The following is a 27,027-nucleotide window of genomic DNA, read 5'->3' as shown; positions in this document are numbered from 1 at the left end:
GTGGGCGGGGGCGCCCCGGGCCGGCCGGCCCGTACGGCGGCATGGCGCGCCGGCCCGTCCGTACGCCAAGATGGCCGCGCCGGCAGCCCCTGAGCACGGCGGGCTAACGCGCCCCCCCACTCCGGGGCCCCGCCGCCCTCCCGCGTCTGCTTCCGCTAGCTCGACGGGTCGCTGCCGGGGTCCCCGGGGCGAACGATGCAGGCCGCCAGGGAGCCGAGCGCGCGGGCCCAGCCCTGGCTTCTGGCGCCGCCGTACGCCAAGATGGCGGAGGTGCTTTTCCTCCCTCACTTCCGGCCCCGCCCGCTCCCGCTAGGCCCGGATTGGCCCCGGCTGCGGACCGTCGCGTCGCGCTGCGGAACCGTCGGAGCGACGCCGCTCTCAGTCGGCGGCCGGAGAGGGAAGATGGACGCAGGTGAGGCCCCGGGCGGGTGCGGGGCTACCCGCGGGCGGCGCTCTCCTGTCCCCTCGGCCGCTGGGGCGTCACCCAGCCTCGGCGGGTGTGCGGGCTGGGCGCGGGGCCGCGGGGCGGTGCTGGCCCTCACGCGGAGCGGGGCGGGGACGGCGTCCGTGGGAAGGCCGGCGCGGATGTGACAGCGGGTGTTTGCGTGTCTCGGCGCTCTTTCGGTCCCGTCCGCAGCTCTCGGGCGCCCGGCGACAGGTCCAAGGCCGGCTCGGACGAGAAGGGGCGGCGTGGTGTCCGAGACGGGACACCGCCTCGGTGTCGGGCGCTCGTTGGGGGTCGGGCGGAGCTGGCTCTAGAAACTGCGGCCGGCGAGTGCCTTGTCTCCCCCCGCCCCACCTCATGCCCCGGGAATTAAGAAGTGGAGACTCCTGAATTCTCTGGAGGCCAGGAACATACTCACGGCACACGCTTCTTCTTTCTTAATTAAATTCAGTGACCAGTAGATCATGCCAGCTTGCTTTCCGTGGTTGAAGAGAAAAACTGAATTCATCTCATCATAACTTAACTTCTTGGGGTCCTAATGCAAAGTACGTGGCCGGGCGGGAGGGTGTGTGTATTATCCGTGTGTGCACGTCCGTAAGCGAATATCCGCATGTACGGTGTACTGGTCTGTCTCATCATGTTCTGTTCAGAGGAGGCCGTCCCCTCATTTCGCTGGCAAGCTGTTCTGGGTCTTTGTTCAGTAGCCTTGAAAGCATTTCCAGGGCAGTCGTAGCCCTTTCGTTCGTTGTAGGGATTGATTGGCCTCAAGCACTGCTCCCCTCCCCCACCTGGGTCATTCCACCTGTCATCCTGGGTGGCATTGTGTGCTGTGTCTTTCTTGCAATGGCAACAAAATTTTATTGAAATCTCAGCTTGGAAACTGGGATGCAGATGTATATAGTCAGTATTTCAATGATTTGTAGCATCTTATCATTTAAATGTGTTGGGGCGATGCACCTGGTGGGCTCTGTTTGTTGAGCATTCAGCTTCGGTTCAGGTCATGATCTCACGGTTCATGGGTTCGAGCCCCTCGTTGGGCTCTGTGCTGACAGCTCAGAGCCTGGAGCCGGCTTCGGATTCTGTCTCCCTGTCTCTCTGCCCCTCCCTTCCTTGCACTCTCTCTCTGTCTCTCTTAAAAATAAAGACATTAAAAGAAATAAATATGTTAGGTGGCTGGAGGAGACCATAGCTGTTATTTCCCAAAGGAGCATGTCAATCAGGTTATTTTTTGAGAGGTTTGTTTTAAAAAGAGAACGTGTTTTACTGTTTGCTGGGGGCAGGGGGCAAGGGGTGGTGAAAGGAATAGAACTACTCACTTTTTCTAAAGTCAGCACTGCTCGGGAAGTTCAGACTTTTCACACGAGAGAGCTGGTTAAGGTGGAAAACGTAGTTCAATGCCGGCTGTACTGCCTGCACGCGAAAAGTGTCAGGTTGAAGTTAGTGCTCGCCACGTGACGATTCCCGGATGGCATCTTCGGCGAGAACGGAGACTGTTTCAAACTAGAAGAAGGTGTTCGCATTTGGGGGTCCCTCTTGAGACTAATAAAAGTACACGTGATGTTCGTAAGCAGCAGTGGAGGGTTTTCCTGATGTGTTGTTGTGCGTCCTTGTAGGGATGACTAGTGGTCCCTGGAGAACTTACGGATTCTGCCTTCTTTGACCAAATCTTATGCAATTTCTGGTTGCTCTATTTTTATAGTGATCCATTCAATAAACTACATTCGTTGTTCAGTGAGAGGTTTGTGTTGGGCATTGTTCTAGACCTTAAGGCTAGAGAAGTGAACAGAACAGACAAAAGCCATGTGGCTCACGTGGAAGTGTGACGTGGGCCAGGCCAGGCAGGGTTGGAGTTGTAGGCAGGATGTCTCAGCGGACAGAGGTACGTTTTCACCAAGACCCGAACGCGGTGTAGAAGGAAGGGCAGGGCCTAGTGTGGGGGGGTTGCCGCAGCTGGCGTGAGAGGTCAGGAGCTGAAGGCAGACAGATTGGGTCCAGGCACAGACCTGGGGTGTGTATTCTAGGTGGGGTGGTGGCTCTTTGGGAGGTTTGGAGTGGAGGGTACCGTGACAGGATGTGTGCTCTGCACACTCACTCTGGCTGTTCTGTCCAGGACACGCCGCTCCTACCAAGGGGGCCAAGGATGGAGGTTGGGAGGCCAGTTAGGAGGCTCCGGTTAGGAGGCTGTTGCAGGCAGCCCCGTGGGCGGCCGTGGCACTTAGCTCAGTCGAATTCTGGATGTGTTGGAGGCTTGAAACAACAGGACGTGTGTAGATTGGAGGTGATGGGGTGGCAGGAGGCGTCGAGAGGAAGGAGGTGAAGATGGCGCTGAGGTGTAAAGCCTGAGCTGAGGAACCACTGGGGAAGACAAGACCTCGGGCGTCTTGCTTGGTGGGGAAGCTGTTGGGAGTTTGGTTTTGTACTTGTTAACTGCTGTTAGACGTCTGTGTCGTGATGTTCGGAAGACTTGGGTCCCCGGCTTGGAGCTGAGGCGTGGGCCGGACTAGAGGTTCAAGTGTGTGGGATGCTGCTTTGGAGGAGTCGCTGGAGGGTCTGTAGAGAAGGAAAGAGAAGGGGCCGGCGAGGGGTGCCCAGGGCTGTTGGTCGGGCTGTAGGGGTCCAGAAGGTGGCAGGCCGGCTACAGGCCGGTTGTGCTCTCCCCCGAGCCCCCAGCCCTGGCTTCAGGGAACTGGTGGGTACCAATGGTTAGATAGCTGAGCGCCCGGCCCTGGAGGATGGGGCCCGCGCGCCTTGTGCTCACAGGTCTTGGCGCTGAGTCTGGCACGTGGCTGGTAATCAAAGCGCAGAACTTGAATCTGTGATACCGTCCCCATTTCTGTGCTGTGAGAACTTCAGTTTGGAGAGTTTGTTGCGTAAAACTAGACTGTTAATATTAGGTGGAAACAGCGAGAGAGGGAGACACAGAATCTGAAGCTTGAACTCATGAACCATGAAATTGTGACCTGAGCCGAAGTCAGACACTTCACCAACTTGGCCACCCAGGTGCTCCTTAAGTGTAAGTATTTTTAAAGGAGGGGAGAACTTTCTTTTGATTTTATTTATAAAGTGTGGTCTTTTAGAAGCTGTAGGTGTTCTGGGAAAATATCTTTGAAACGTGATGCTTTACAGTAAGGTCTAAAAAATCTAGTGGTGTGTTTTTTTGTGATTCTCCCTGGTTGAATTTCAGTGTGATTGGTACTAAGTGGAGAGAAATTGGCTACATTTGTTGAGCACGGTTCCGTATTTTTCTGTCAGATTAATAACATTAAATCAGAACTTTTTTTTTTTTTCTAATGGAATTATCATACTGTTAAAGGGCTTTCTGCTGCTTCTTCCGGATGTGATCAGGGAGGAAATGTGGAAAATCAAGTGCCTGGGACCCAGGTGACCAGCTGAAGGAAAGGGCCCCTTTCTCACGGTGAACGGCGCCTGTCAGCCTCGCTTGCCCCGCACGCCATCTTAGTGGGAGTTGCAGTCGCTTCCTGGGAGTCAGGGGACTGTCATTCCTGTCGGGATTTGACCCTTTCTAACGTGCGAGGCATGCGAACTGCTTCACGTAGGATTGATAATCACACGGGACAGTGACGCAGTTAAACAGAGGGCTAAGTAATCTGCGGTGGCCTCTCTGGGAGGGAAGAGGCTGCCCCCGGAGCCCCAGTGAGGCTGGCCAGTGTGCCCAGAGCCGATAGAGGGGTGGCTGCCTCCCGTTGGCCAGTTTGGGCAGTTGTTAGTGATTTGAGCTTAGTTTTAAAATAGAAAAGTACTGGTTTTTCCTTTGAACTGTTTTCTGAAGGGGAGTCCTGCAATGCTTTCTGTTCTGCAGAGTTGTTAGTACATATCTTCACTAAATGAATGCTGATGGTAGAAGTGTTTTGTGACGGGAAAGGAAGATTTAGTTCCATCTTTGAGATCGTGAGGCTTGAGATAACAGAGAGAAAGAGGAGGTGCTGAAAACCACGGCCGGGTGCTGCGCATGTTGCTGGGACCTCGTACTAGGCTGTGCCCCCACCCCGCTGGACAGAGCCAGTGGCTGTGTCCCACTCTGCAGTCAGGGGACCTGGGCTGTGTGTCCTGCAGCCAGCAGGTGGGCTTTCTGTCCCCCAAACCAAATCTCCCTACAAGTTAGAAAGTTGAACATCGGAAGTGCACCAATTTAGAAAAATGTTGTCTTTGTCCATTAGAGAGTAAGATCTGGAAGGCCAGGAGCTTGCTGGTCTGGTCTGGGCACTGGGGCCTGTGCAGAGGGGGCGTGATGTGCAGGTGCCAGGCCGTGGGGCCCGTTCTGTGTGTGGGGAGGGCTGGGTGGGTCCTGCCCTCGGGGGCAGGGGGGCGATCGGGCGGGGACGAGGTGGCTGCACAGGGAAGAGGGGTCCTTCGCTTACTCTCCTGGTCAGAACTGCCGCAGAACCACGGGGCTCGTGCTGTTCTCCCAGGGTGAGACGTCGCGAGTGTCGCAGCTGGCTGGCGTCTGTGAGGGGTCTGGGCCTTCGATGCTCTTTGGTGCTCCCACAGTCCGCGCTCCGGGCCAGCTTCCTGCTCTTGTGGCCTGGGGCTGCAGGTCAGTTACAGACCGTGAGGGCTTCTCGTTCCACGCTGTGGCTCGGCGACTCCCAGGGGACCCACGCGGAGCTGTGCTTCCTGTTGTGCGCCCCTGCCCCCTGCCGTGGTGCACAGCCTTTCGAGTTTCCTCCTTACGCCGTCCTTGGGAACACAACCGTCCCCATTTTACCAGTGAGAGAACCGAGGCACAGAAAGATCACTACCAAGTGAGGGTCAGCCTTCTGGCTCCACACGGTGGGGAGTGTGTTCCAGGAAGTATCCCCCAGGACCGGGAGGTGACCACGGCCCTGTCCAAGGATGCTGCGGTGCGCTGGGGACCGTGCGTCCGGAGGCGGGTGGGATGTGACACGCACCCCTCGGGGTGGTCAGCTGGAGGGGCAGTGGTGTGAGGGGTGTGGGGGGACAGGGGACCCGCGGGTGATGTGTGCCGTCCTCACTTCGAGGCCCCTGACGATCTGGCAAGAGCTGGAGTCGCTCCTAGTGGCTCATTCCCTTCCAGTGTCTGTCTCCTTGCTTGCTTTTGGCCGAGGTGGTAAAGGATCTGAGGCCACACAACCTGGGATTTTGTTGGCTGTGGTATGAAACTCGGTGACCGGTGCCAACTTAATGGAGCACCTCTTCCTCCTTTCCCTCTGAAGTTGGCGTGGTTGCCCGTAAAGTTTGCTAGTAAACCTAAGAAATATGCCTGCCTTGCGTTTAGCCGCTTCATTGATGAAAACCTCTCAACATCAGAGGGGCCCCAGCTTTGATACCGCGCAGTGGCCCTGTGACACGTGCCGCGCCCCTGACGCGGTGCTGGGTGGGGAGACGCCGCCCGGAGCACTCAGGCTCGTGATAGACCCCTTCGCCTGTACCTCACAGCCGTGGCCGTGGAAGGGCCTCGGCCATCAGAGCGGGGCGAGTGTGGTCTTGTGATGCTGTCACTTGAGATCGCACAGGTTGTTTCATCCTTTGTCCCTGAGACTCCCTGTGGGTTTGAGTGTGTGCCTTGGTTAAAGCCCAGGGGTCCCGACGCTAGAGAGGTAACAGGGACACTGCGGTGGTCGCGGCCCCGTGGGAAGCTGGAGCCTGAATCCATTCCAGTCGTGTGCGAGACAGGGAATCTTCTGTGACAGAAGGGGCTCGTGGGCTCGGGCCGTTCCTGACAGCAGAGAGGCTCGGTGGACGCTGTGGGAGCGTGAGCAAGGCACACACGTCAAGCAGGGTCCCTGCGTGTGTGGAAGCCCAGCGAGTGGCGGCTCCCAGTGCCTGCCGTCATGCTCTGGCACTCTGGGCAGCGAAGCTTGTTCTGGAAGCACAGGACTGCTCAGATGCTGTCTGCTTTCGGGTGAAAAGAAAAAAGGCAGAGCTGGGTCTGGGCTGACAGCCGCGGATTCTTCAGGTGGCGAACGCAGGCTCTTCTGCTGCTGTGGATTTCTTTGTTCACGGAGCCCCGCTTCCACTCCCCTGGGCCTGGGAATTAGCCGCACGTCCAGTTTCACCTTCTGGGTGTAGTAGAATCGCATACCTTTGAACCTGCAGTTCTGCGTCCTCGATCGTAATGACTCCAGCTGACCATGGAGCCCTCTGTCTGCCAGCTTCTGTGTGAGTGCCTCACAGTGGGGAGGGGGGTCACGGACACTTCGCAGACACGACGCAAGAACGTCTTATTCTCACACATACACACCCCATTTTATGGGTAAGGAAATTTCTACACCGGGAGGTCAAGGAGCCCAAAGAACTTAGAACCCATGAGTGCCTGAGCTAGGATGTGATCCCCCATTACCAGCGCTGTACCCCCAGCACCCCTGGGGGCTTGCACACAGCACGGACCGACATGCAGGGACGTCCAGGCGGGAAACCGGGTGTTTGAGTCACTTAGGGCATGGACATTCGTGCTGTGAGGCCGTGAGACGTCTGAGGAGCTCTGCGTCTCTGAGGAGGGACCGTGTCGGTGACCAGAACAGAGAGAGGAAATCACGGGTGTGGTGTAGTTCCGCTTGTGGATCTGCATGCAGACTTCTGGAAGGAGATTCGCTGCTGGGCATGAAAAACCAAATGGTTTTTTATAATACTTTTGTAGTCTTGGAGTTTTAAAAATTAATATGTCATCGTTACCAAAAGGTGAGGGTATTGTCAGAAAATAAATTCAGATGTGGGAGAAACAACTAGGTTTTGGGAAGCTATGGGCCAAAGGGACGAGTGACAGGCACCACCGGGGCCCGGGAGCCAGCACGTGAGAGCTGTGTGCCTGGGGCCCGTGAGGGGCAGCCGAAGGGCGGGGGCCAGGACACCCGTGCACCTGGCCTCACAGGCGTCTGTCTGCTCCGCCGGCCCTGCAGGCTGTGTGGCAGACTTTCCTCAGTCGGGTTCCAGGGGCAGAGAGGGACCCGGGCCTCTCCAGTTTCTTAATTGAAGCGACAGAATAAAATGGTGCCCAGGTCCTGCTAGTGCCACACACAGCGACCTTAGGAGGTGGGAGCGGCGGCCTGTTCGTGGAGCGTCACGGGTGGGGGCAGCTGCAGAGGCCTCGGGGGTCTGGCTGTTTCTGGACTCCGTGTCCCGCCCTCCACAGCTGGCTGGCGTTGTCCCCTGAAGCGCCTGCTCCTAGGGGACATTTATCCCAGCATCTGTTCAGTCTGAGGCCCCCGTGTGCACTGGGGTGCGAGGGTTACTTTTGTCCTGGAGGTTTAAGTTTAAAACAGGTACTTACTGGGGCACCTGATTCTTGATTTCGGCTCCAGTCTTGGTCTCAGGGGTCGTGGGACCAAGCCCGGGGTTGGGCTCCACACTGAGTGTGTAGCCTGCTTGGGACTCTCCCCATCTCTCTCCCTTGCTTACATGCGCGCTTTCTCTCTCTCAAAAAAAAAAAAAAAAAAATTAATGAAAGAAAGACTCTTAAAGAAGTGTTGGGGCGCCTGGGGGGCTCAGTCGGTTGAACATCCGACTTTGGCTCAGGTCATGATCTCACGGTTCGTGGGTTCGAGCCCCGCGTTGGGCTCTGTGCTGACAGCTCGGAGCCTGGAGCTGCTTCAGATTCTGTCTCCCTCTCTCTCTGACCCTCCCCCCCACTCTTCCTCTGTTTCTCTCTAATTCTCTTTTATTAAAAAAAAAAAAAAGAAAGAAAGAAAAGAAAGAAGTGTTAAGTTCTTCCCCACCCTGGCCTGGCCCAGGGGTCCTCACCAGGTGTCTGCTGGAAGGCAGGACTGGGGTGGGGGACAGCGGTTGTCGCAACCCGCTGAGATGCAGAATCCCACCTAGCTCTTACTACAGAGATGCTGGAGATGATCTCTGTTACCGTCCTATGAAATTATAAAAATGGGATCACTGTGTGTTTGGTTTCAATAGCTACTCTGACCTACGACACTCTTCGATTTGCCGAATTTGAAGATTTCCCGGAGACCTCAGAGCCTGTGTGGATACTGGGTAGAAAATACAGCATTTCCACAGGTATTGGCCGCAGTGAGGCCTGCTGTGCCCACGGGGCTCAGTCTACAAAAGCGTTTTGTGGTAATAATAGTTATCTTCTAACTTTCTGGAACATGTGACCTACCAAGTTAAGGTTATGCGTGTTTTTTTCTTTTAAATAATCCCTAGAAAAGGATGAGATCTTGTCCGACGTGGCGTCCAGACTTTGGTTTACGTACAGGAAAAACTTCCCGGCTATTGGTGAGTATCCGCATGGACAACACATGACGATCCAGGCGTGCTCTCTGAGGAGGGAGCTTGACAGTCGACTCCACACGCCAGATGTTTGTCTCTTCGTTGTACTTGTCATGGCAGCCTGCACTGCGCAGGTGGCCGAGGGCCTGCCCTGGTGTGGCAGCGTTGGGCCAGACCCGGGACTCCTGACTCTTCTGCGGGCAGGGAAGTCGTGGCTCCTCCTGGGACCTAAAATCAGGAATCTGAGTCACAACCGGCAGCTAGACATATGGAACAGAATGGAACACGAGTGGTGTGTCACCAGCGCACCGCGTGTCGCTCCTTGGAGGCTCCCGGTCGTGCGTGTGGGTGTTGTCCGGGCCGTGGTGGCACCAGAGGCTTCCTGCTGCGGGGCCCGCGGCTTTGGAAGCCGTTGCCCTGTGTTGGCACTTTTTTTTTTTTTTTGAAGCTTATTTTGAGAGAGAGCAGGATCCAGGGAGGGGCAGAGAGGGAGAGGGGGAGAGAGAGAATCCCAAGCAGGTTCCACACTGTCAGCGCAGAGCCCAACACTGGGCTCAGTTCCACGAACCGTGACCTCGTGACCTGAGCCGAAGTCAGATGCCTCCACACCTTTTCCGATGTGCCCCACACTTCGCTGTGGGAGGGCCGAGGGCTGGCACTCGTCCACACGTGTGTGCGTACATACACTAGCGTACGTCCCACTGAAAGTGACCCTTCGCTGTTGGGACCCTGGAGGCGGACAGAGCATGGGCACCAGCGCTTGCCCTGGCCTTTGCCATTCAGAGAACCCAAGGCCAGAGGTTAGGCACCAGGAGGCCACAGCTCCCTGATGGCTGGTCCCAGGCCCTTCACCCAGACGTGGTTTCCTGTGTCCCTGGAGTGGGGTGCGTGTGGCAGAGCGGTCGTGCCGGTCGGCGAGGAGCGCTGAGGTGTGGGGAGACGAGGCCTGTGCCACCACACGCCACTGTCTAATGGTGGGACCTGTCTACTGCGCCCTGGGGCGGGGGCGCCCGGCGGTGCTGGCAGGACCCCGCTGTCCTGCGAGTCTGCGGTCTGGACACAGGACGGGCTGAGAGGAGCCATGTGTGGTTTGGTGAAGTCATCCGGGAGGAGGCGGCCTGCCTGTACGGGCCACGGTGGTCTCTTTCCTGCCGTGGCCACGTGGAGAGGACTAGTTTGTGTGGGAGCACTGTGCTCTAAGAGCCCCTGAGGCTCTGAGGTGACCTGGCCGGGGGGAGGGTGCCACCCTGGCATCTCTGCTTCTCCAGGGCCCCTCGGGCAGGGCGTGCAGGCGTCCCCTGTCACGCTAGGGCCCGGCCCAGAGGGTGTGCAGAGCTGCGCTGCCTGGCGGCCACACCCTCGATGCCCTGGGGCGGCCAGGGGGCGGCTGGGGGGCGGGCCTGCTCCCAGGGCGCAGGGTTGTCGCCGCTGACCCCCTGGTCCTGGCCCTGCCCCCACTCCTGGCACCTGCGTCCCTGCCCTTCTGGGGCTTGGAAAACGGCTCCTGATTCGATTTCAAGTTTCCTAGATTACTCGTGAGGCTTTGTGTCTTTTCTTATGTTTTCCAGACGCTCTTAATTCTCCATAACTGACTTGTTCACGTAGTTTGGCCATTTTGAGGGATCGGCTGGATGTGTCACTGCCCAGTAAATGTGCCCTTGGCACAACCAGGCTCTAAATAGCCTGTCATCTGGGACGGAACTGAGGTGGCGTCCCGGCCTCCTGCCAGTGGCCTCCTGGCCCACTGGGCTGTCTGACAGTGAGGCCTGTCTGTCTGTCTGCCCTGCCAGGGGGAACCGGCCCCACCTCGGACACGGGCTGGGGCTGCATGCTGCGGTGTGGACAGATGATCTTTGCCCAGGCCCTGGTGTGCCGGCATTTAGGCCGAGGTGAGTCCTGGCGTGGGGAGGCAGTGTTTTCGGCACTGAGGGCTGAGGTCACCCACAGCAAGTCACTGGTGGGGCAGAGACCGGCTTGTCTTGAGTCGTGACCCCCTGGGTTTTATCACCTTAAAAAAGTGATTGTGAAGAATACCGATGAGGGTTTGTCTTTCCAAAACTCTCTTTACATCACTAAACTCATGTTTTGTCTGCTGCGTAGATTCACTTTGATGGGTTAGCATATACATATTTGGAATCCTGGAGAATTTGTTAACGTCAGAGAGGTTCAGGGAGGGGTATCTCCTGTAGCTTGAGTGTTCTAGAAGTGTAAAGGCTTCCTTCTCCTTTGGGTAACGCTGACCCTCTGTGTGTCTCTGATAGATTGGCGGTGGACACAGCGGAAGAGGCAGCCGGACAGCTACTTCAGTGTGCTCAACGCGTTCATCGACAGAAAGGACAGTTACTACTCCATTCACCAGATAGGTGGGAGATGGCAGACGCGCCGGTCCCGGCCGCGCAGAGCAGGCCGAGTCACGGGGTTCCCCTGAGAGCTGCCCTGCCATGGGGTGTGCAAGGCGCGAGGCTGAAGGCCGCTCAGCTCGTGACCGGCGGGGGCTGTGAAAGCCGGAGCCCGCCATCTGGAGGGCGCGTCCCGCTCTGCGCCCTTTGCGAGGTCCGAGTGCTCCTTGTGTTGATTGGTGTTCTCACGTGGGGCATAGCTCGGAGTGACCTGTCCCTCCCGCTTCTGACCGCAGGGCTGGGGTTCTGGCTCATAGTGAAGGACGGGCCTTGACGCGGCCACCGCCCCTCTCGGAGGAAGCCTCCTGCTGTGTGGCGGGAGGCCCTCCTGGGGGCTGGGGTGGGACTTCTGTGGAGCATTCCTACCGCCCCTTTCGGGTTGAGGGCCGGGAGGGTCATGGTTCCCGTCACTAACGCCGTCTTTTTCCCTTTCCTGCAGCACAAATGGGAGTTGGTGAGGGCAAGTCAATCGGCCAGTGGTACGGGCCCAACACGGTCGCCCAGGTGCTCAAGTACGTGCCAAGCTCTGTCCCTCCTGCATCCCTGGGGGTGGCATCGCACTCTCCTGAGTCTTGGTTGCTGAAGATTGTGGAGAGTCTCTTCCCCTCACGGCCCTCCTGAGGGTCCTCACAGGCAACCACACCAAGTGGTCTTCTGTGTGGAATTTCTGTTTCCCGATAACGAACATCTTCGCCTGGACGGTGTGTGTAGGATGGGGCCTGTGTGTGTCATGTGGACCTGTCCTCTGGTGCTTCCTGAGGGTCTGGAAGGTTGACGCTGGTCTGGAGTGACTGACAGCTGCATGGAGTGGCTGCTGTGGGACTCTGCCTCTGTGCCAACCCACGTCCTCCTTCCTGGGGCTCCGTGTCTGCACCTGCTGCTTTTCCTCCATGTCCTGACTCGTGCGCCTGCCCCGACTGCCTGCCCCCTCAGGCTCTCCCCAGGCCGCTCTCTCAGCGGGTCTGAACCGGTCCTTGTCCCTCGGCCCCCAGCCCACTCCTCCGCCCGGCTGCCCTGGTGGCGTTCTCTGGGTTATTCCAGGGTGCTGCCTTCTCTCACACATCTACCTCCTGGTTGAGCACCAAGCCCGCTCACCATCCATGTCCTTATCCAGCCCCTCATTTACTCAGCGCCCCCCGCATGCCATCAAGGGCCCTGGGCCCACCCCTGCCTGCCCCGGAAGCCTAGTCTGTGGGGACCGTCTGTCTCCCTGTGTGGTGTGTGCTTGTGGTCGGTCCATGTAGCTGGTGTGTGGCCTGTTTGTGCGGCCAATGTGTGTGGTTTGCATGTTGCTCTGCCTGCGTGGTCCGTGCACAGGCTGTTTCCGTGGTCTGCATTGTCATCCGTGTGCAGAGCTCGTCTGCATGGCCTGCGGTGCCCGTGGCCTGTGTGTGTGGTGTGCATGGTTTTCATGTGTCCTCTCTGTGGCTCGTGTGTGTGGTCTCCTAGTCTACACGGGTGGTTTCCGCGTGTTCATGTGTGTGCGCGTGTTGGTACGCAGGGTCTGCCTGCGTGCTCCGCGCGGGGCTCGCCCTGTCTCAGCCGCCCCCTCACTCGTCCCCGCTGCTGCTCTGAAGCAGCTCCTTCGAGACTGTTATTGGTCTAGTCGTCACATCTGAAGGCCAAGTTTGGGTCCCCCATTTACTCCGCTGCCCAGCAGGTAGCCCTCAACACAGGTGTCCTCTCTCAGAAACTCTGCGCCGCACGGCCATGCTCTCTGGTCCCTGTCGATGCCTCCGTTGCAGCCTCTTTGCCCCACCTGGGAGCACCGCAGGGCTGGCCTGGCCCCTTGGCTGTTTCTTCTCTGTCAGCACCGGCCTTAGCTGCTGTGCACACATGAGGCTCCCACAGCCACACGCCCCGCCTCCAGACCCAGGGCCACACGCTTTGCCAGCATCACCCCTTAGGTGTCCGAGGGGCAGGTCAGCCTAACGGCCAGAACCCAAAGCCAACTCCACTCCCCGTCCCCAGCCTGTTCCCCTGCAGGGAATGGCAGTGCCATCCTTCCAGAACTCTGACCAACAGCTGGGATGCTGCCAGACCCAGCAGGCCCCGCCCGGAGTGTCCAGACTCTAGTCAGCGGCCACTGCATCCCTGGCCTCACCCTGGCCCAAGCCCTGTCGTTTGCTGCCTCCTCGGTCTTCCTTTTCTCTTTGGCATCTTTGAGTCACTTTTGAAACAGCAGGTGTCCCCTTCATAAAGTGCAGGTTGAGTGCCCGTCCCTTCTCTGCTTGGGACCGTCCCGGGGCGTCCCCGCTGGGTGCAGGCGGGGCCACTGTCTCCTCTGCCCACCCTGTGCTCACCCCCAGGCACTGGGCACCTGCCCGGGAGTGCTCCCGCCACTTCTCTGTGCTTCTCCACGGCGCCTGCTGCCCACACGCCTCTTCTCTGGAACTTTAGCCTCATGAGGGGCTGCTCTGTCTCTTGTGCATCTGTGCATCCTGGCCCTCGGCAGGCCTGAGAGGGGGACAGCCAGCGGCGTGCCGCACACGATCCCCTGGCCTCCCATCGGGAGCGCCTCTGTGTGGCCGCCCCGTGCCCTCCACACGCTCCCCGGACACACCAGGTCCTCCCTCTCATGGGCAGCCCCTCCTCATCACCAGCACCGGGGGAGCTCGCCTGCCACCCTGACACACCTTTGGTTGCCCTCGGGGTGACTTCAGAATCTTGAGTCTTTGGCCTTAGTTCTTTTCCACTGCCGTCCGCAGCTGTGAAACCAGATGTCTCTGGGAAAATCTGAAATGCTGGCCGGTCCAGCACTTTCAGAGCCGCATGTGAAGGTGCAGGGGGAGTGGGGTGCTGGGCCCACCCGGGTTGGCACAACCCCTGCTCCCTCTCTGTCCACAAATGGGGTGCAGTAATGGAGGGCGCACCGGGCCCAGGCGGGGACATTCAGGCCGCAGCCTCGGCCTTACTCCCGCCCGAGGCGCTGAGTCTGGGCTGTGGTGTCTCTCCTCCGCAGAAGCTGCTGGAGCCTTCGATGCTCCTTGCCTCACCGGGCCGCACAAGTGAAATGGCTTTGACTTGTGAAGGCTTACTGTTGTATCCTCCCCCTTTCTGTTAGGAAACTTGCCGTCTTCGACACGTGGAGCGCCTTGGCAGTCCACATAGCCATGGACAACACGGTGGTGATGGAGGACATCAGTAAGTGAGCAGGAGCACGGGGGTGTGGCCGGCGGGACTCGGGGAGCAGCTCCCTGGCCTGCTGAGCGGCCTCCAGCGGCCCACAGGTCGGTGCCCTACACTCAGGCCCGGGGACCCCCAGTTCTCTTCCAGCGCACACCAGGCTCGGGGAAGGGCCTGGATTCTCTGTGGATCCGGGTCCCTTAGTGTCCCGTGGTGTTTGTGTCCTCGTTGCAAATGGCGCGTTCAGGTGTGTGCCGGCTCGGCCCCCCGCGGGCACCGGTGCGTCACGAGGAAAGGCATAGTTCTTTTCCTCCCTCTGGAAGGATCCATGGGAAACCTGGAGGAGTCCAGGCATGCTGAAGTTTCAGTCCAGGAGGAAGACGATGGCTCGGTCTGGCAGTGAGCTGTGAATTTGGAGCTTGAGTCCTTTTGTGTGACCAAGCTGACAGAACTCTTTTGAACGTCTTAGTTTTTTTCCTCAGGAGCACCTTTTCCCCACCGTTTCCCAGACCTCCCTCCCTCCAGTTTTGTCGAAGGTCCTTACGGAAGAAAGAGCCCTGTGAGCCAGCCGCTCTGTGGGAGGGGCCCCCCGCCATGAGTGCGCGTGGGCCACGGCACCGTTGCTCCTCGCCGCTGACCAGCCCTTCCCCTCTTCAGCCGGGGGACAGTGTCGGGCCTCCGGCAGACCGCGGTGCTCTGCCCGGCCAGCCCTCCCTGCCCACCACCCCTGGCCCCTTCGGGCCGGCCGACCGGGCCCCTGGCAGAAGGATGGGTATCTTTTTCCTCTGCCTTCTCCTCATGTTCTATTTTTAGGAGTGTTTGTGACACGTTGGGAACTATGGAAACATGCAGAGAATGAGGGAAACAGCACTTGATCTTCTCACTGGGAAATGGTTCCTGTTGACGTGTAGACAGAGTCCCTTCCCATGTGTGTGTTGTTTTTGAGAGCAGTTCTTACAGGGCTCTTCTATCAGTGAGACGTTACAGGCGTTGGGTGTCTGCTCACTTCCCAGTATACGTCAGGGTTTTTTGCCTCCCATTGTTGGGGGCACCGCTTGTCTCAGTGTCCACCCAGTCACCCGCCCAGCCTGCCCTCAGACGAGCAAGGCTGGCTCCCCCGTGCAGTGTCAGGAAGGGCCGAGGGACTGCTGCCCTCCAGAGCCTCCATTCCTTGGTGGTGGGGATGCTGGCTGGCGCCTGGAGGGGACTCCGCCGTGTGCCTGGACACTGGCGCCTGGCTCTCGGGGTCTCAGGTTGCTCTTGGCAGTGCTGCCGGGGCTTATTTGAGGACGACCAGGGTCTGTTCTGGGGAGGGTTCCCGGGGGTGGCCGCCTGGCTGTGATCAGTGCCCTGTGCTCCTCCCCTCCTAAGTCAGAAGCGCTGTACGCTCGTCAAGGGGCTGACTTAGGAAGAGCAACGTCAGAACCCCAGCAGCAAGGACACAGGCTGAGGGAGTGCAGTGATGGCAGGTGTACTGGGAGTAGATGAAGGTGCTTCCTGCTTCCGAATGGCTGTGCTAATTGCTTTTTGTTAGAGGAACCCCAGGGGAGGCCCCGAGGGCAGCAGCAAAGGCCTTCAAGCAGCCTCTTTGTAGTCACCCAGATTGCAGGTCTCGGAGGGAAGGCTCTGATTCAGCAAAACAAACGGAGACCCAGTAGTGGCCAAGCAAGGGCTGTCCTAGTAGTCAGAGCCGCTTGTGGAGTGGTCATGGCCAGGGCCCCCACACTGTGGAGTGGTCATGGTCGAGGGCCCCCCCAGCGTGGAGTGGTCATGGCCGGGAGTACCCTCAGAGCCCCTCCCCGGGGAAGGCGCTGGCTTCCCCTCTTTCCTCCACTTCAGACGAAGTGTGCTGTGCGAGGGGAGGCCTTGCTGGTTGGGATGTTCCCGCCCTCTGCCCACCCTCCTTGGGGGGCTGGCCAGGACACCCAGAGCAGCCTCTGCCCCTACCAGCACTTGCCGTCGATGGGTTTAGACCTTCGTGAGCACAGCAGATGGCGAAGTCGCTGGATCTGGGGAGGAATTACAAATTAAAAAAGCCAGTCTGGTGTCACGCACAAATGAAGGCAAAGCAAATACGAGAACACTGGAGGAAGTGTGTGGAGGCCAACGCCCTGACGGCAGAAATAAAGCAAAGCAGCGGTGACTGCGGTTGGGATTTCAGGAGGCAAGGACAGTGGCCGTGAGGGAACGGGAGGGAAACCGCCTTGCGCCAGCTGTTGTCTGTAGAACCGAAGACCTCCGGCTTTTTAACCAAGTTCTTCAGATGTGCCTGCTCCTGGAGGCTCTCCTAAGCTGCAGAGATAAGGAGACGCTTCTGTAAGCACGCAGATGCAGACGAGGATGATGATCTGTCTCTGAAGAAAGGTGATCCCGCTGGCCTGGCTGTCCCCCTTCCTGCCACAGCAGGTGCTGGCGGGGATGGGTCAGCACTCTGGGGCGGCGGCTGGGCTCGCTGGGGGCACAGGCAGTAGTCCTCTGTGGTCACTGAGAGAACACAGGGAGCTTGTACGTGGTCAGGATATCAGGGCAGCATGAGAGTGCCCTGTGGGCGTGGTGCACGTGGAACCCGTTGTTTGTTGGCAGCAGGACGTTTGCGAGGTCACAGGCCACACGCAGCTTTGCTGAGTCCCCAGAGTGCAGCAGTGATGGGCCCTAGACCCATCTACTCTTGAGCCGATCCACGCGAGGGTCCGTGCTCATGGTGAAGACGCAGCGAGCCGGGAGAGTGTCCCAGAGCAGCCTCAGAGTCCGGGCAGCAACCCTGCTGTCAGCAGACCAGGTGACAGATCGAACATATGGAAGAAGAGTCTGGAGCACCCAGATCCCACAGTAAGAGAGTTTAGCAGATACACGTTAAACTCTGGTTCTGGCTGCAGAACGCACTTTCTCTAAAGTGCCCGTTTGTATAAAGTAATGTAGACTAAATAGAGGAAAACACAAAACTCTGCTACCTGGAAATTTCAAACCTGCCTTAGCTTTTTGGGTCAAAAGAAGTGAAGTTTACAGACTCTGTATCAGAATCTAATGTGTACTAAATTCAAGAAGAACCTGTATATTCAGTACCAGTTACCAGAAAGCAAAAAGTGAAAATACAGGAAGGGAGCACACAGCTCAAGGAGTTAGGAAAAGAACAACAAAATTAGCTGAAGAAATCTGGGGAGAGTGGTATTAATAAAGACTAATAATTAACGATTTAAAACGACATTGTAGAACTAGTCAATTCTGCATCTGGCTTTTTTTTTTTTTTAATTTTTTTTTTCAGTGTTTTATTTATTTCTAGGAGAGAGAGACAGTGTGAGCAGGGGAGGGTCAGAGAGAGAGGGAGACACAGAATCTGAAACAGGCTCCAGGCTCTGAGCTGGCAGTCAGCACAGAGCCCGACGTGGGGCTCGAACCCACAAACCGCGAGATCGTGACCTAAGCGAAAGTCGGACGTTTAGCCAGCTAAGCCACCCAGGGGTCCCTGTAGCTGGCTTTTGTGAAACAGCAGTAACACATCACCAGGGACCTCATCAAGAGAAAATGGGAGGGGGCGTGTGGATGGCTCAATTTTGTTGTGACCTGACTCAAGGTTGTGATCTCAAGGTTCATGAGTTCCAGCCCCGTTGAACTCATTGCTATCAGCGCAGAGCCCGCCAGTTCCTTCGTCCTCTTTTCCCCTCCCCCACTTGCAGTATCTCAGAAATAAACCTTAAAAAAAAAAATGGGAAAAGTCCAGAAATCTGTTTTAGAAATTAGAAGGTAGGATTCCGATACCAGTTTTGATATGTGGGCTCACTCCCCCCACAGCAAGCCGTTCTGCGACACCAGCTGGGTGTGCTACTTTGCAACCCAGTTGTACATTGTGCTGAGGCAGCGTCAGAATCCGCAGGCTGAGGGCTTGGTCCCACAAGACAGTGCCCCCCACCCCCACCTCAGACCCCGGTGCTAAGTCCAGGTTGTGGCCTGTGCTTCTGAGCTGTAGGCGGGAGGCTCTGCCCACTGCTTCTTTGGGTTCTACTAATTTGCTGGAGCGTCTCACGAAGCTCATTTGCTAGACCCCAGTGTATTGTAGGGACACAGCTCAGGAACAGCTGGGTGGAAGGGGCATGCGGCTTCTGTGCCCTCTCTGGGAACACCACTCCCTGAACCTTCACGTGCTCACCCACCCCCGAAGCTCTCCAGACCTGGTCCTTTTGGGTTTCTACGCAGGCTCTGTTACTCAGTCATGGTTGATTGAATCGATTCAGCCCCAGCGCCTCTCCCCAGAGGTCGGGTGAGACTGAAGTTCCAGCCCGTCGTAGAAGCTTTGGGGAAGTCACCTCATTCATACAACGAAAGACACCTGTATGGCTCTTTGGAATTTGAAGGGTTTTAGGAGCTCTGTGCTAGAAATAGGAAAAACAGATAATATGTTTCTTACAGTAAATCACAATAAAAAAAGATTACCCAGAGATGAAAAGAAAGTTGAATCCTTCTGTTGTCCATTCTTTCACTTTCCAACTATGTATTTTTAAAAAAATGTTTATTTATTTTGAGAGGGAGCATGAGTACTTGCAGGAGAGGGGCAGAGAGAGGGATGGACAGAGTCCCAAGCAGGCTCCATGCTCAGTGCAGAGCCCCTGGGATGACCTGAGCCAAAGTCAAGAGTTGGACGTTTAACTGACTAAGCCACCCAGGCGCACCAACTATGTGTTTTGAGAAATTCCAACCCTGTGTTCGTTCAGCCACTAACCTCCCTCCTGTGTCCCCAGTCGGGGATACTGGGGTGTGCCCACTTTCCTGCTGCTCCGCAGCCCTGGCCAGTGGTCTGGGGGCCTTGCAGTCTCCTCTGATCTGATGGTTTGCCCTCTTGGTTTATTTTTCTGGTTTTTCATAGCACTGACCTCTTGAAGGAGCCAGGCCGGTTTGGTCCAAGGCCCCACACTTGGTGTATTTGCCTCCTCCCACTTACCTGGCCAGTCCCCGGTGCCATCCCCAGAGTGCGCCCCAGCGAGGTGCTGCCCACCGGCGGTGCCTCCTCGGGGCAGCCGTTTGGCCACGTCTCTGCTTTTGCGACCACCAAGGAGCCCAGGGTGATGCTGAGTATGCGTTGGGGACTTTGCCTGCAATGTGGCTTCCTCAGCTGTCCTTCCCTCCACGTTTCCTGGCTGGCTCGCTGGCTGGCCTTCTCAAGAAGAGCCTTCTCTGCCCTCCTCCTCCTCCTCATTTAGATTTTAAAACTTTGTGAGTCACTGGACTCGTGGATTCTCTTTCTTCAGTGGGTTACGCGTTATATGTTATGGCCCTTACTGTTCCAAATACGGCCAGAGGGCACCCCTTCAGGCTTGTGCTGGCTTCTGCTGTGTTCTGCCATTTTTGTTGTTCGGCCTTCCATGTTGGATGTTAACTAGATTCAGGTACACCTTGTGCCCTCTCTGCCCCAGGCCTGGGGTCATTGGTTTACCCGAGGAGCCCTGGTTCTGCATAGTGGGAAAGGTGCTCAGAAACCATAGACCAGGTGCCGGCTGTGCTGGGGCTGTTGGAGCGTCCCTGTCCGCATCGCCAGCCCCCTTTTCAGCATGTCAGTTAAGGATCACCAGCAGGTGTAGACAGCAGCCTTCCTGAGGGAGGGAACAGCTGCCCCTCGCATGGCCGTGCACGTGTTTGCACGGTTTCACGAGGCGCTTTACTTCACGGTAACAGTTATGATTTGGACGTGCATGGAAAGCGTGTGATTCTGTTTTTTCTCTGTGGGTGACAGGATTAATCTTTGACTATATTTTCCAAGTTTAAATTGTGTTTCAGCACTTGGCTTTTTATACCCTTTTCCTGTGACTGGTCGATTGCGAGCTTGTTCTCAGTGAACATCTGTCCGCCCCTGCTCAGCCCCTGACAGCTCGTCTCTGTCTTTCAGGAAGGTTGTGCAGGGCTGGTCTTCCGTGTGCAGGGGCCGCCGCGCTGCCCGCCGACCCCAGCCGGCACTGTAACGGCTTCCCTGCTGCAGCCGAGGTCAGCGCTAGGCCGTGGAGACCCCTGGTGCTCCTCATCCCCCTGCGCCTGGGGCTCACGGACATCAACGAGGCCTACGTGGAGACACTGAAGGTGGGTCTGTGCCGGTGTCTTCTCGCCCAGTGGCAGGGGCTTGAGATACCGCTTGTTGCTAAAACCCCGCTGTTGTGGCCATGCTGGCACCCTGTGGCCTCCTAGCCTCGCCCTGGGCAGTCCTGACCGCCTTTCCACTGGCCCCTGCTCCCCCAGCCCTCAGCCTCGGGGTGTGCCCCCCCACCCTCCACAATGCCTGTGTGCCCTGTGTGCGGGCCGCTCTGAGCCCAGTCCATACCTCCTCCCGGCGCCCGGTCCCCCTTCTGCAGACCCACCGCCTACATGGAGCCTCCCCGGACACGATTGCAGATTCCTTCGTGGCTAAGCTCTGTGGGACCACGTCTTCCTGCTCTCCTTCCCGTGTCTCCCCGGTGGGCCTGGGGCTGGCAGGGAATGGGGTCTGCCCCCCGGAGCACACAGGCTGGCTGTTGGGTGGCTGGTGCCGCCCTACCTCGTGCTCAGCCCCCTCCTCCCCCCTCCGTGTCCCACAGCACTGCTTCATGATGCCCCAGTCCCTGGGGGTGATTGGAGGGAAGCCCAACAGTGCCCACTACTTCATCGGCTACGTAGGTGAGTGGTGGGTGTGCGGGGCGCTCGAGTGGCTGCAGGGCAGCCGGAGTGGCCTTAGGGCGTTGGCTTGACCCAAGGCGTCCAGTTCCAGCGGGTGGTCTGCGTCCCCTCTTGGCCATTGCCGGCCTCCGTGTGCCCTCTTCTGCCCAGTAGTCCAGCTTCCCCCCCGCCCGCCCGCTGCCTGCCGGCTCTCGCGGCCTGTGTCGTCCAGCCAGGCGGGTCTTGGCCAGCGGGTCTGCAATGGGACCCCGGCTGCTGCCTGCCTGCTGACGCCTTGTCCTCTGGTGCAGGCGAGGAGCTCATCTACCTGGACCCGCACACGACGCAGCCCGCGGTGGAGCTTGCCGACGGCTGCTTCATCCCAGACGAGAGCTTCCACTGCCAGCACCCGCCCAGCAGGATGGGCGTCAGGGAGCTCGACCCGTCCATTGCTGTGGTGCGCCCCCCACCCCCCTGGTCACGTGCGCTGGCCTGCTGGGCCATCCTGTGCTCAGTCCTGCTGCTTCGGAATGAAAGTTTCAGAAAAGCTTCAGATTCTTGTGGGTTTTTTTTTCCCCCAACGTGTTGGACTAGGTATTCCGTTCCCGTGGTTTAGAATGCAGCGGGCACAGAAGGGTTAACAGTGTCCGTGAGCAACTTACACCCGCCAGAGGCTGTGGCCCTGCGTGGCCCTGTGTGGCCCTCACAGCCTCAGTGTGGGCCCCGTAACACAGCGGTGGCCTGCCCAGCTCACTGCCCCGCACCACCTCCGTGGGCCTTTGGGTTTGACTTTTAAGTTTTTTTTACTTCTGTGCCTGTGCAGTCGTTCTTAAGAATGAGTGTCCTTCTCTCTTGATTCCAAAGCTGAGATCTGGGATGTGACTTATGTAACTTGCGTGCTCTCAAAATGTACTTGATGGGGAAGGAGGCCGGAAACCCCTGGGAGTAATGATGTCCCTTGAGGACTGATTGAGTCACAGATGAGGCACATCGGTCCTGAAACGGACATCTGGATATGGGCTCTGTGGGTCTTGCGTCGTGCCTTGAGGTTGGTGGCCCCACGGAGGGTGCCTGAGGGTGGCAGGACGTGGCTGGCACGTGGAGGGTTGAATTCCCATCCAGCTAGCGCCAAGTATGCTGTTGCACGAAGTGCATCTCGGCTGACTGCGGCCCGTACACGAGCAACCTGGACAGCCAGTGCCGCGGACGCCACGTCCTCGCTTGATAGGGAGGGTGCCGCATGTGGGCGACGCAGGAGAAGTGGTTTCCCCACAGGATGCCGCCCCTGCTCCCGTGCTTGTGGTGAACGAACCTGTAATTCTGGCGGTGCCTGGAGCTCCTGGGAACTTGTCGCCAGGGGCGGAGGCCTGTGCGCGTGGCTGCAACCGCGCGCGTCCTCACGGACTGGGCCCCGGGGCTCCCCGCCTTGCGGTGCCGCTGGGTGAGAGGCCCGCTTATGCCACTCACAGTGGGTCCTGGTGGCTTTTGCCGCCAGCCACGCCATTAAAATGCGCGTGACCTCTGCAGCTGGTCTTTTGCGGCGGGGCCTCCAGAGAAGGGTGGACACTGCTTCGGGGTCCACACCACGTCTGGGGGCCCTGCTCGTGCGCCTTGCTATGCGCTGCTCACTGTGGTTTCTGTTCCAGGGGTTTTTCTGTCAGACTGAGGATGACTTTAATGACTGGTGCCAGCACGTCAGAAAGGTGGGTAGCGTCCCCCGCCTGTGGGGCAAGGGGAAGGCCGCCTCCGGTGTGGGGTCCCACCTCCCTTGGCACCTGTGCCAATGTCCTCGCATGGTCATGGCCTGTGGCATCGGCTTCGTGTGGGGAGCAGCCTGGGTTTCTGGCTCATCGCTGTCGTGCGGTTGAGGGGAGGCGGGACCTGGAATTTGCCCCCAAGGCTGCTTGTAAGCCTCACGCTTGCGGTCAGAGCCCTGGTGACACACAGATGCCTAAGGGACGGCACGGCCTGCCTTAGCAGAGGGTCGAGAGCCTCTCGGACAGGGGCCACTGCCCCTTCCTTGTCCCCAGTTCCCTCTGCTTGGTGAGCAGGGGGCGCTAGGGCCCTATCCCGAGGGCCGTGTCTGACGGCCGTGTCTCCTGACAGCTGTCGCTGCTTGGAGGCGCCCTGCCCATGTTTGAGCTGGTGGACCAGCAGCCTTCCCACCTGGCCTGCCCCGATGTCCTGAACCTGTCCTTAGGTGAGTCTGGGGGCCACAGGGCCACGTCTCAGGTGTGGGCGTGCCGCGGTCGGTGCGACGTTCTGTCCCCATCTCTCTGCTTCCCCAGGTCTTGCTCCAGTTGCTTCTGACCTTTAAGATTTGTAGGACCCCAGATGTGACCCCTTGGTGGTGTGTGTGTGGGACCAGGGGTCGCCCAACAGCCCGTCCTCTGTCCCAAGTGGGCCTTACAGTCCGCTGCCCTGTCCCTCCCCTCACGCGGCCCCCTGGGTTCCGTCAGGTCACCGAGACGGCCTGGAGCCAGTTCTGGGGCGGCAGGCTGCACGTGGACCCTGTTTCCTGCTGCTCACGGGCTCCTGGCCCGGGCTGCCGCCCTCAGCCGGGCCCTCAGCTCCTCCGAGGGGAATCCGCTGCTGCCGTACGGGAACCCGGGCCTCCACGGGAAGGCCTTGAGCGCATCCCGTTCACGAAGCCGTCTGTGTCCGTGACGATGACGGGTCCGCGTCCTTGTCCTTCCACGAAGATCCTGGAGGCTGGTGACCGAGTCCACTGTCTGACAGAATCCAGAAGGGGGTGCTGCCCCTCTCGGGACCGGAAGCCCTGCCCACCCAGGCCCCGCCCCCTCTGCACGGTGCTGGGTGCTGTCTCCCGCAAGCTGAGCCTCCGGGACTCTGGTGCCTGCCTTCCCCTGGGGGGACCTCGGGCCTGCTGAGCCCCGCAGTGTCCTGGTGTCCTCTGGGCCCGGCCGCACCAGGGTGTGGTGGGCCGTGCGCACCCTGGCACTGGTCGCTTCGTCCCCACGCCCCGGAGGTCCCACGCCAGGCATCTGATGAGCTGTTGTCTCGTTTTCTCCTAGATTCTTCTGATGTAGAGCGACTGGAAAGATTCTTTGACTCAGAAGATGAAGACTTTGAAATCCTGTCTCTCTGAAAATCCCAGAGTTGGGGGACGGTTTCCACTGCCCTTCACTGGGGACACCTTCGAGAGCCCAGACCTGCCCTGGCGCGCTTGGCGCCGCTGCATTTCACCCACCCAGCCTGCTCGTCCACTGAGCACCCGTGCTCCACGCCGCCTCTGCCCTCGCACGGAGCCTCCCCGACCCCCCATGAGCCCTGTGCGGCTCGGGCCCTGAGGGCTCGTCCAGGCGACAAGGCACCAGCCCGGAGCCACCGAGGGAAGCCCAGCGCGGCCAGGCAGGGGGCCCCCCCGAGAGCAGGGCCCTTCACATCCGCGAGCGCTCTCCCCGCCACACTGCCGGCCCCGCGCTAGCACGTCGCCTCTGCCTTGCTTCCTCCTGGGCGCTCGGTTCTGGGTTTGCTTTGGAATTAAAGTCCTATTTGAAGTTGCAAGGACGCGAATTTCTGTCCTGTCCGCCTCGGAAGACCCGCAGGGCGGGTGTGTGCGGCGGGACACCCATGGACCCGGCCTCGGCCCCCACCTGCTCTGCGGCCTCTGCCCGCCCCTCCCCCCCCCCGCCCCGTGCTTTCTCAAGGGCTACCTCAGGGGGAGACCCAGCCGGAAGAGGCACGGCAAGGCTTCTCCTGGATTTGGGGAGAGAAGTAGCTAAGTGGTGGGGCGTGGTAGAAATCCAAAGACGTCACCGTGCACGTGACTCGCAAGGACAGGGACACGCCTGGCCCGAGTGCGGCGCACGTTCCCCACATCTCCTCTGTGGGTCCTGGCATCGAAGACGCTCCGTGTGCTGCTGCTTGCTCTTTGCCAGCTTCCCCTGGGTCGGGTCTCGGTCTGGTGTGGGGAGGGGCTGCCCTGGGGCCCCAGGCCCTCCCTCCGGCTCCCAGTCCTAATCGTCCTTCTCGGCGCTGCCTCCTAGCTGGTTTGGGGCCAGAGGGTAAAACCTACGGCGTGATGCGCGAGGCCGGCCCCGGGCACCAGTTGGAGACGTTTCCAGACCCTTCTCAGCACTAACGTCAGCACCTGCAGCCTTGAGCCCCTGTGTTCTGGGCCCAGGTGGCCCGGCCCCGCCTGGGCTTGCCATCTGCCCTCCTGCCAGGACGGGTCCACAGGGCCGTGTGTCCCCGCCTGTGTCCTGCGCCCCGTCCAGGAGTAGAGCTGGGGTTGCCGGGGAGCCCGGCCACACCCCTCTGGACCACATGTGCGCTGCCGCAGGCTTGGGGTTCAGGGAGCTGGCGCAGCCCTGCTGTTGGTACGAGCCAGGGGGCGCGGGGGGCGGCCTGACCCACCGGGAGCTTTGTTTCGTGTGTTTTGAAAAAGGCTTACTGAAGAGAATGTTGTTCAATCCTCGTAGCGTAGTTTGCAATTCTTAATGGCAAATAATAACCGTTTCAATAGAAAACATTTTGTTGTCTCTCCGTGCCTTGACTTCTCCTGCAGTTCTAGGTGGATGTGATGAGTGGTCCCTGGGTTCCTGGTGCCACAGGAAGATTCCGGGGTGTGGCTCTGGTAGCTGGTGGGCGTGGGCGGCTTTTGTCCCCAGACTGGCACGCCTGGAGCCGGTCCCACTTCCACGCAGCCTGTGGGCGGTGATGCTGCCCTTGGCCTCCTGGTCCCCAGAGAGATGCAGGGGACTTGATTTTAGGACACATGGCAGCTCTCCTTTGAGGAGGGGCTGTAGTGTCCCGGCGTGCTGTTAGCTTTGATTTTTTTTTTTTTAATGTTTATTTTTGAGAGAGAGAGAGTGTGAGCAGGGGAAAGCGGGCTCCATGTGGTCCTCAGAGCCTGATACAGGGCTTGAACTCACAAACCGTGAGATCATGACCTGAGTCGGAGTCGGACGCTCAACCCACTGAGCCCCCCAGGCGCCCCAGCCTTGGTTTGATTTCTGAAAGCGTCCCGCCAGCTGGGCTGAGACCAGTGGCCTCGTCCAGTCACCTCAGCGTGAGTCACACAGCACCGCCATCTGCCCTCGGCCGCAGCTGCCAGGGGACAAAGGCAGACCAGCTCCCCAGGTGGGGCGGTCCAGAAGCCTGCACCTTGGTCACTGTGAGCCCCCCGCCCCCCCGCCGAGGGCCTGCACCGTGGCCTCTGGGAGCCCCCCAGGGGCCTGTCAGGAGCCGCAGGAAGGCATCTGCAAGGCTGCTTCTGGCTGGAGGCCTGGGCCAGTGTTGGCCATTCTCCCCTCTCCCAGAAGCCAGGCGCGGCCTCTGACCCTCCTGCTGCCGCCTGCACCCCTGACCAGGACTCCCGCCTCCCCACGAGGGACCCTGTGACCGCTGTCATGGGCCTTCCCGGACATGCTGGGACAGTCTCGTCTCCAGTACCCTTACCGTGTGGGTGCCCTGTTCTCAGCTTCCGGGACAAGGCGGGGGGAGGGCGGGGGGACTGTCACCACCTACCCAGTGCCCAAGAGGCCGGGAGACACCGGAAGCCACTGGACACGGGGTGCTCTGGACCGTGTACCCCCCGCTGCTGCCACCTGGCCAGATGTCTGAAGACACAGGCTGTTATTTCCTGGAGAAAGTTGGAGCTGGCAAGACCAGTTCCGCCTCCACTCCAGTCCTGTTCTTCTTGAGCTCCTGTCCACCTCCGACCCCATGGCCTGGTGCCCGCCCGCCCCGCGCCCCCACCCCCCCTCCCCCAGGCTGACCTGTTGGCTGCTCTGGGCACAGCCTCCACCTACCACCCACTCCGCCCTGCCCAACAGCCCCCACCTCACTGGGTGCCAGCCTGGCCTGCTGCACCGCAACGGGAGGCAGATGGGATGCTGGTTTGGGGGCTTCTTAAGTTTACTGGTATTTATCTTGAGAGAAAGTGTGCACGTGCAAGCAAGCTGGGGAGGGGCAGAGAGAGAGAGAGAGAGAGAGACAGAGAATCCCAAGCAGCCTCCACACTGTCAGCCCAGAGCTCAGCACGGGGCTCCTTCTCACCAACTGTGGCCAAAACCAAGAGTCGGATGCCCAACGGACTGAGCCACCAGCGGCCCTGGGTCTTTAGAAACCCAGCCGAGTGTTTTCATCGCAGGCACGAGGCTTCAGTTCTGTGAAAGCACAGCAGCTAACGATGGTGCTGCCAGGCTACCCCTGGGGGGCAGTGGGGACCCCGACACCCCAGTCCGTCCCTGTGCGTGGTTCCCGATAGCTCCTGTTGCC

General features: G+C 59.1%; 1 protein-coding gene across 4 annotated transcripts; it reads left to right on the top strand.

Moving 5' to 3' along the window:
• Positions 1–96: 96 nt before the first annotated feature.
• On the top strand, positions 97–25,276 carry ATG4B (autophagy related 4B cysteine peptidase). Of its 4 annotated transcripts, none has more exons than XM_039228543.1 (14): positions 97–412; positions 8,330–8,431; positions 8,579–8,650; positions 10,435–10,533; positions 10,906–11,007; positions 11,483–11,555; positions 14,108–14,187; positions 20,045–20,232; positions 20,724–20,802; positions 21,093–21,238; positions 22,428–22,484; positions 22,888–22,981; positions 23,241–23,634; positions 23,817–23,899. In XM_039228543.1, exons 1-13 carry the CDS (start codon positions 196–198, stop codon positions 23,411–23,413), a joined length of 1,482 nt encoding a protein of 493 aa, XP_039084474.1. In that variant the 5' UTR covers positions 97–195; the 3' UTR covers positions 23,414–23,634; positions 23,817–23,899. The 4 variants fall into 4 exon arrangements, with proteins under 4 accessions (XP_039084474.1, XP_039084475.1, XP_039084476.1 ...); XM_039228546.1 differs by lacking the exon at positions 97–412 and adding an exon at positions 889–990; XM_039228544.1 differs by lacking the exon at positions 23,241–23,634 and having other exon boundaries at positions 23,817–25,276.
• Positions 25,277–27,027: the final 1,751 nt, after the last annotated feature.

This window comes from Hyaena hyaena, unplaced genomic scaffold (genome assembly GCF_003009895.1).
Source record: "Hyaena hyaena isolate Hyena2069 unplaced genomic scaffold, ASM300989v1 scaffold_31, whole genome shotgun sequence".
Taxonomy (NCBI): Eukaryota; Metazoa; Chordata; class Mammalia; order Carnivora; family Hyaenidae; genus Hyaena; species Hyaena hyaena.
This window is presented reverse-complemented; position numbering and strand designations above follow the sequence as displayed.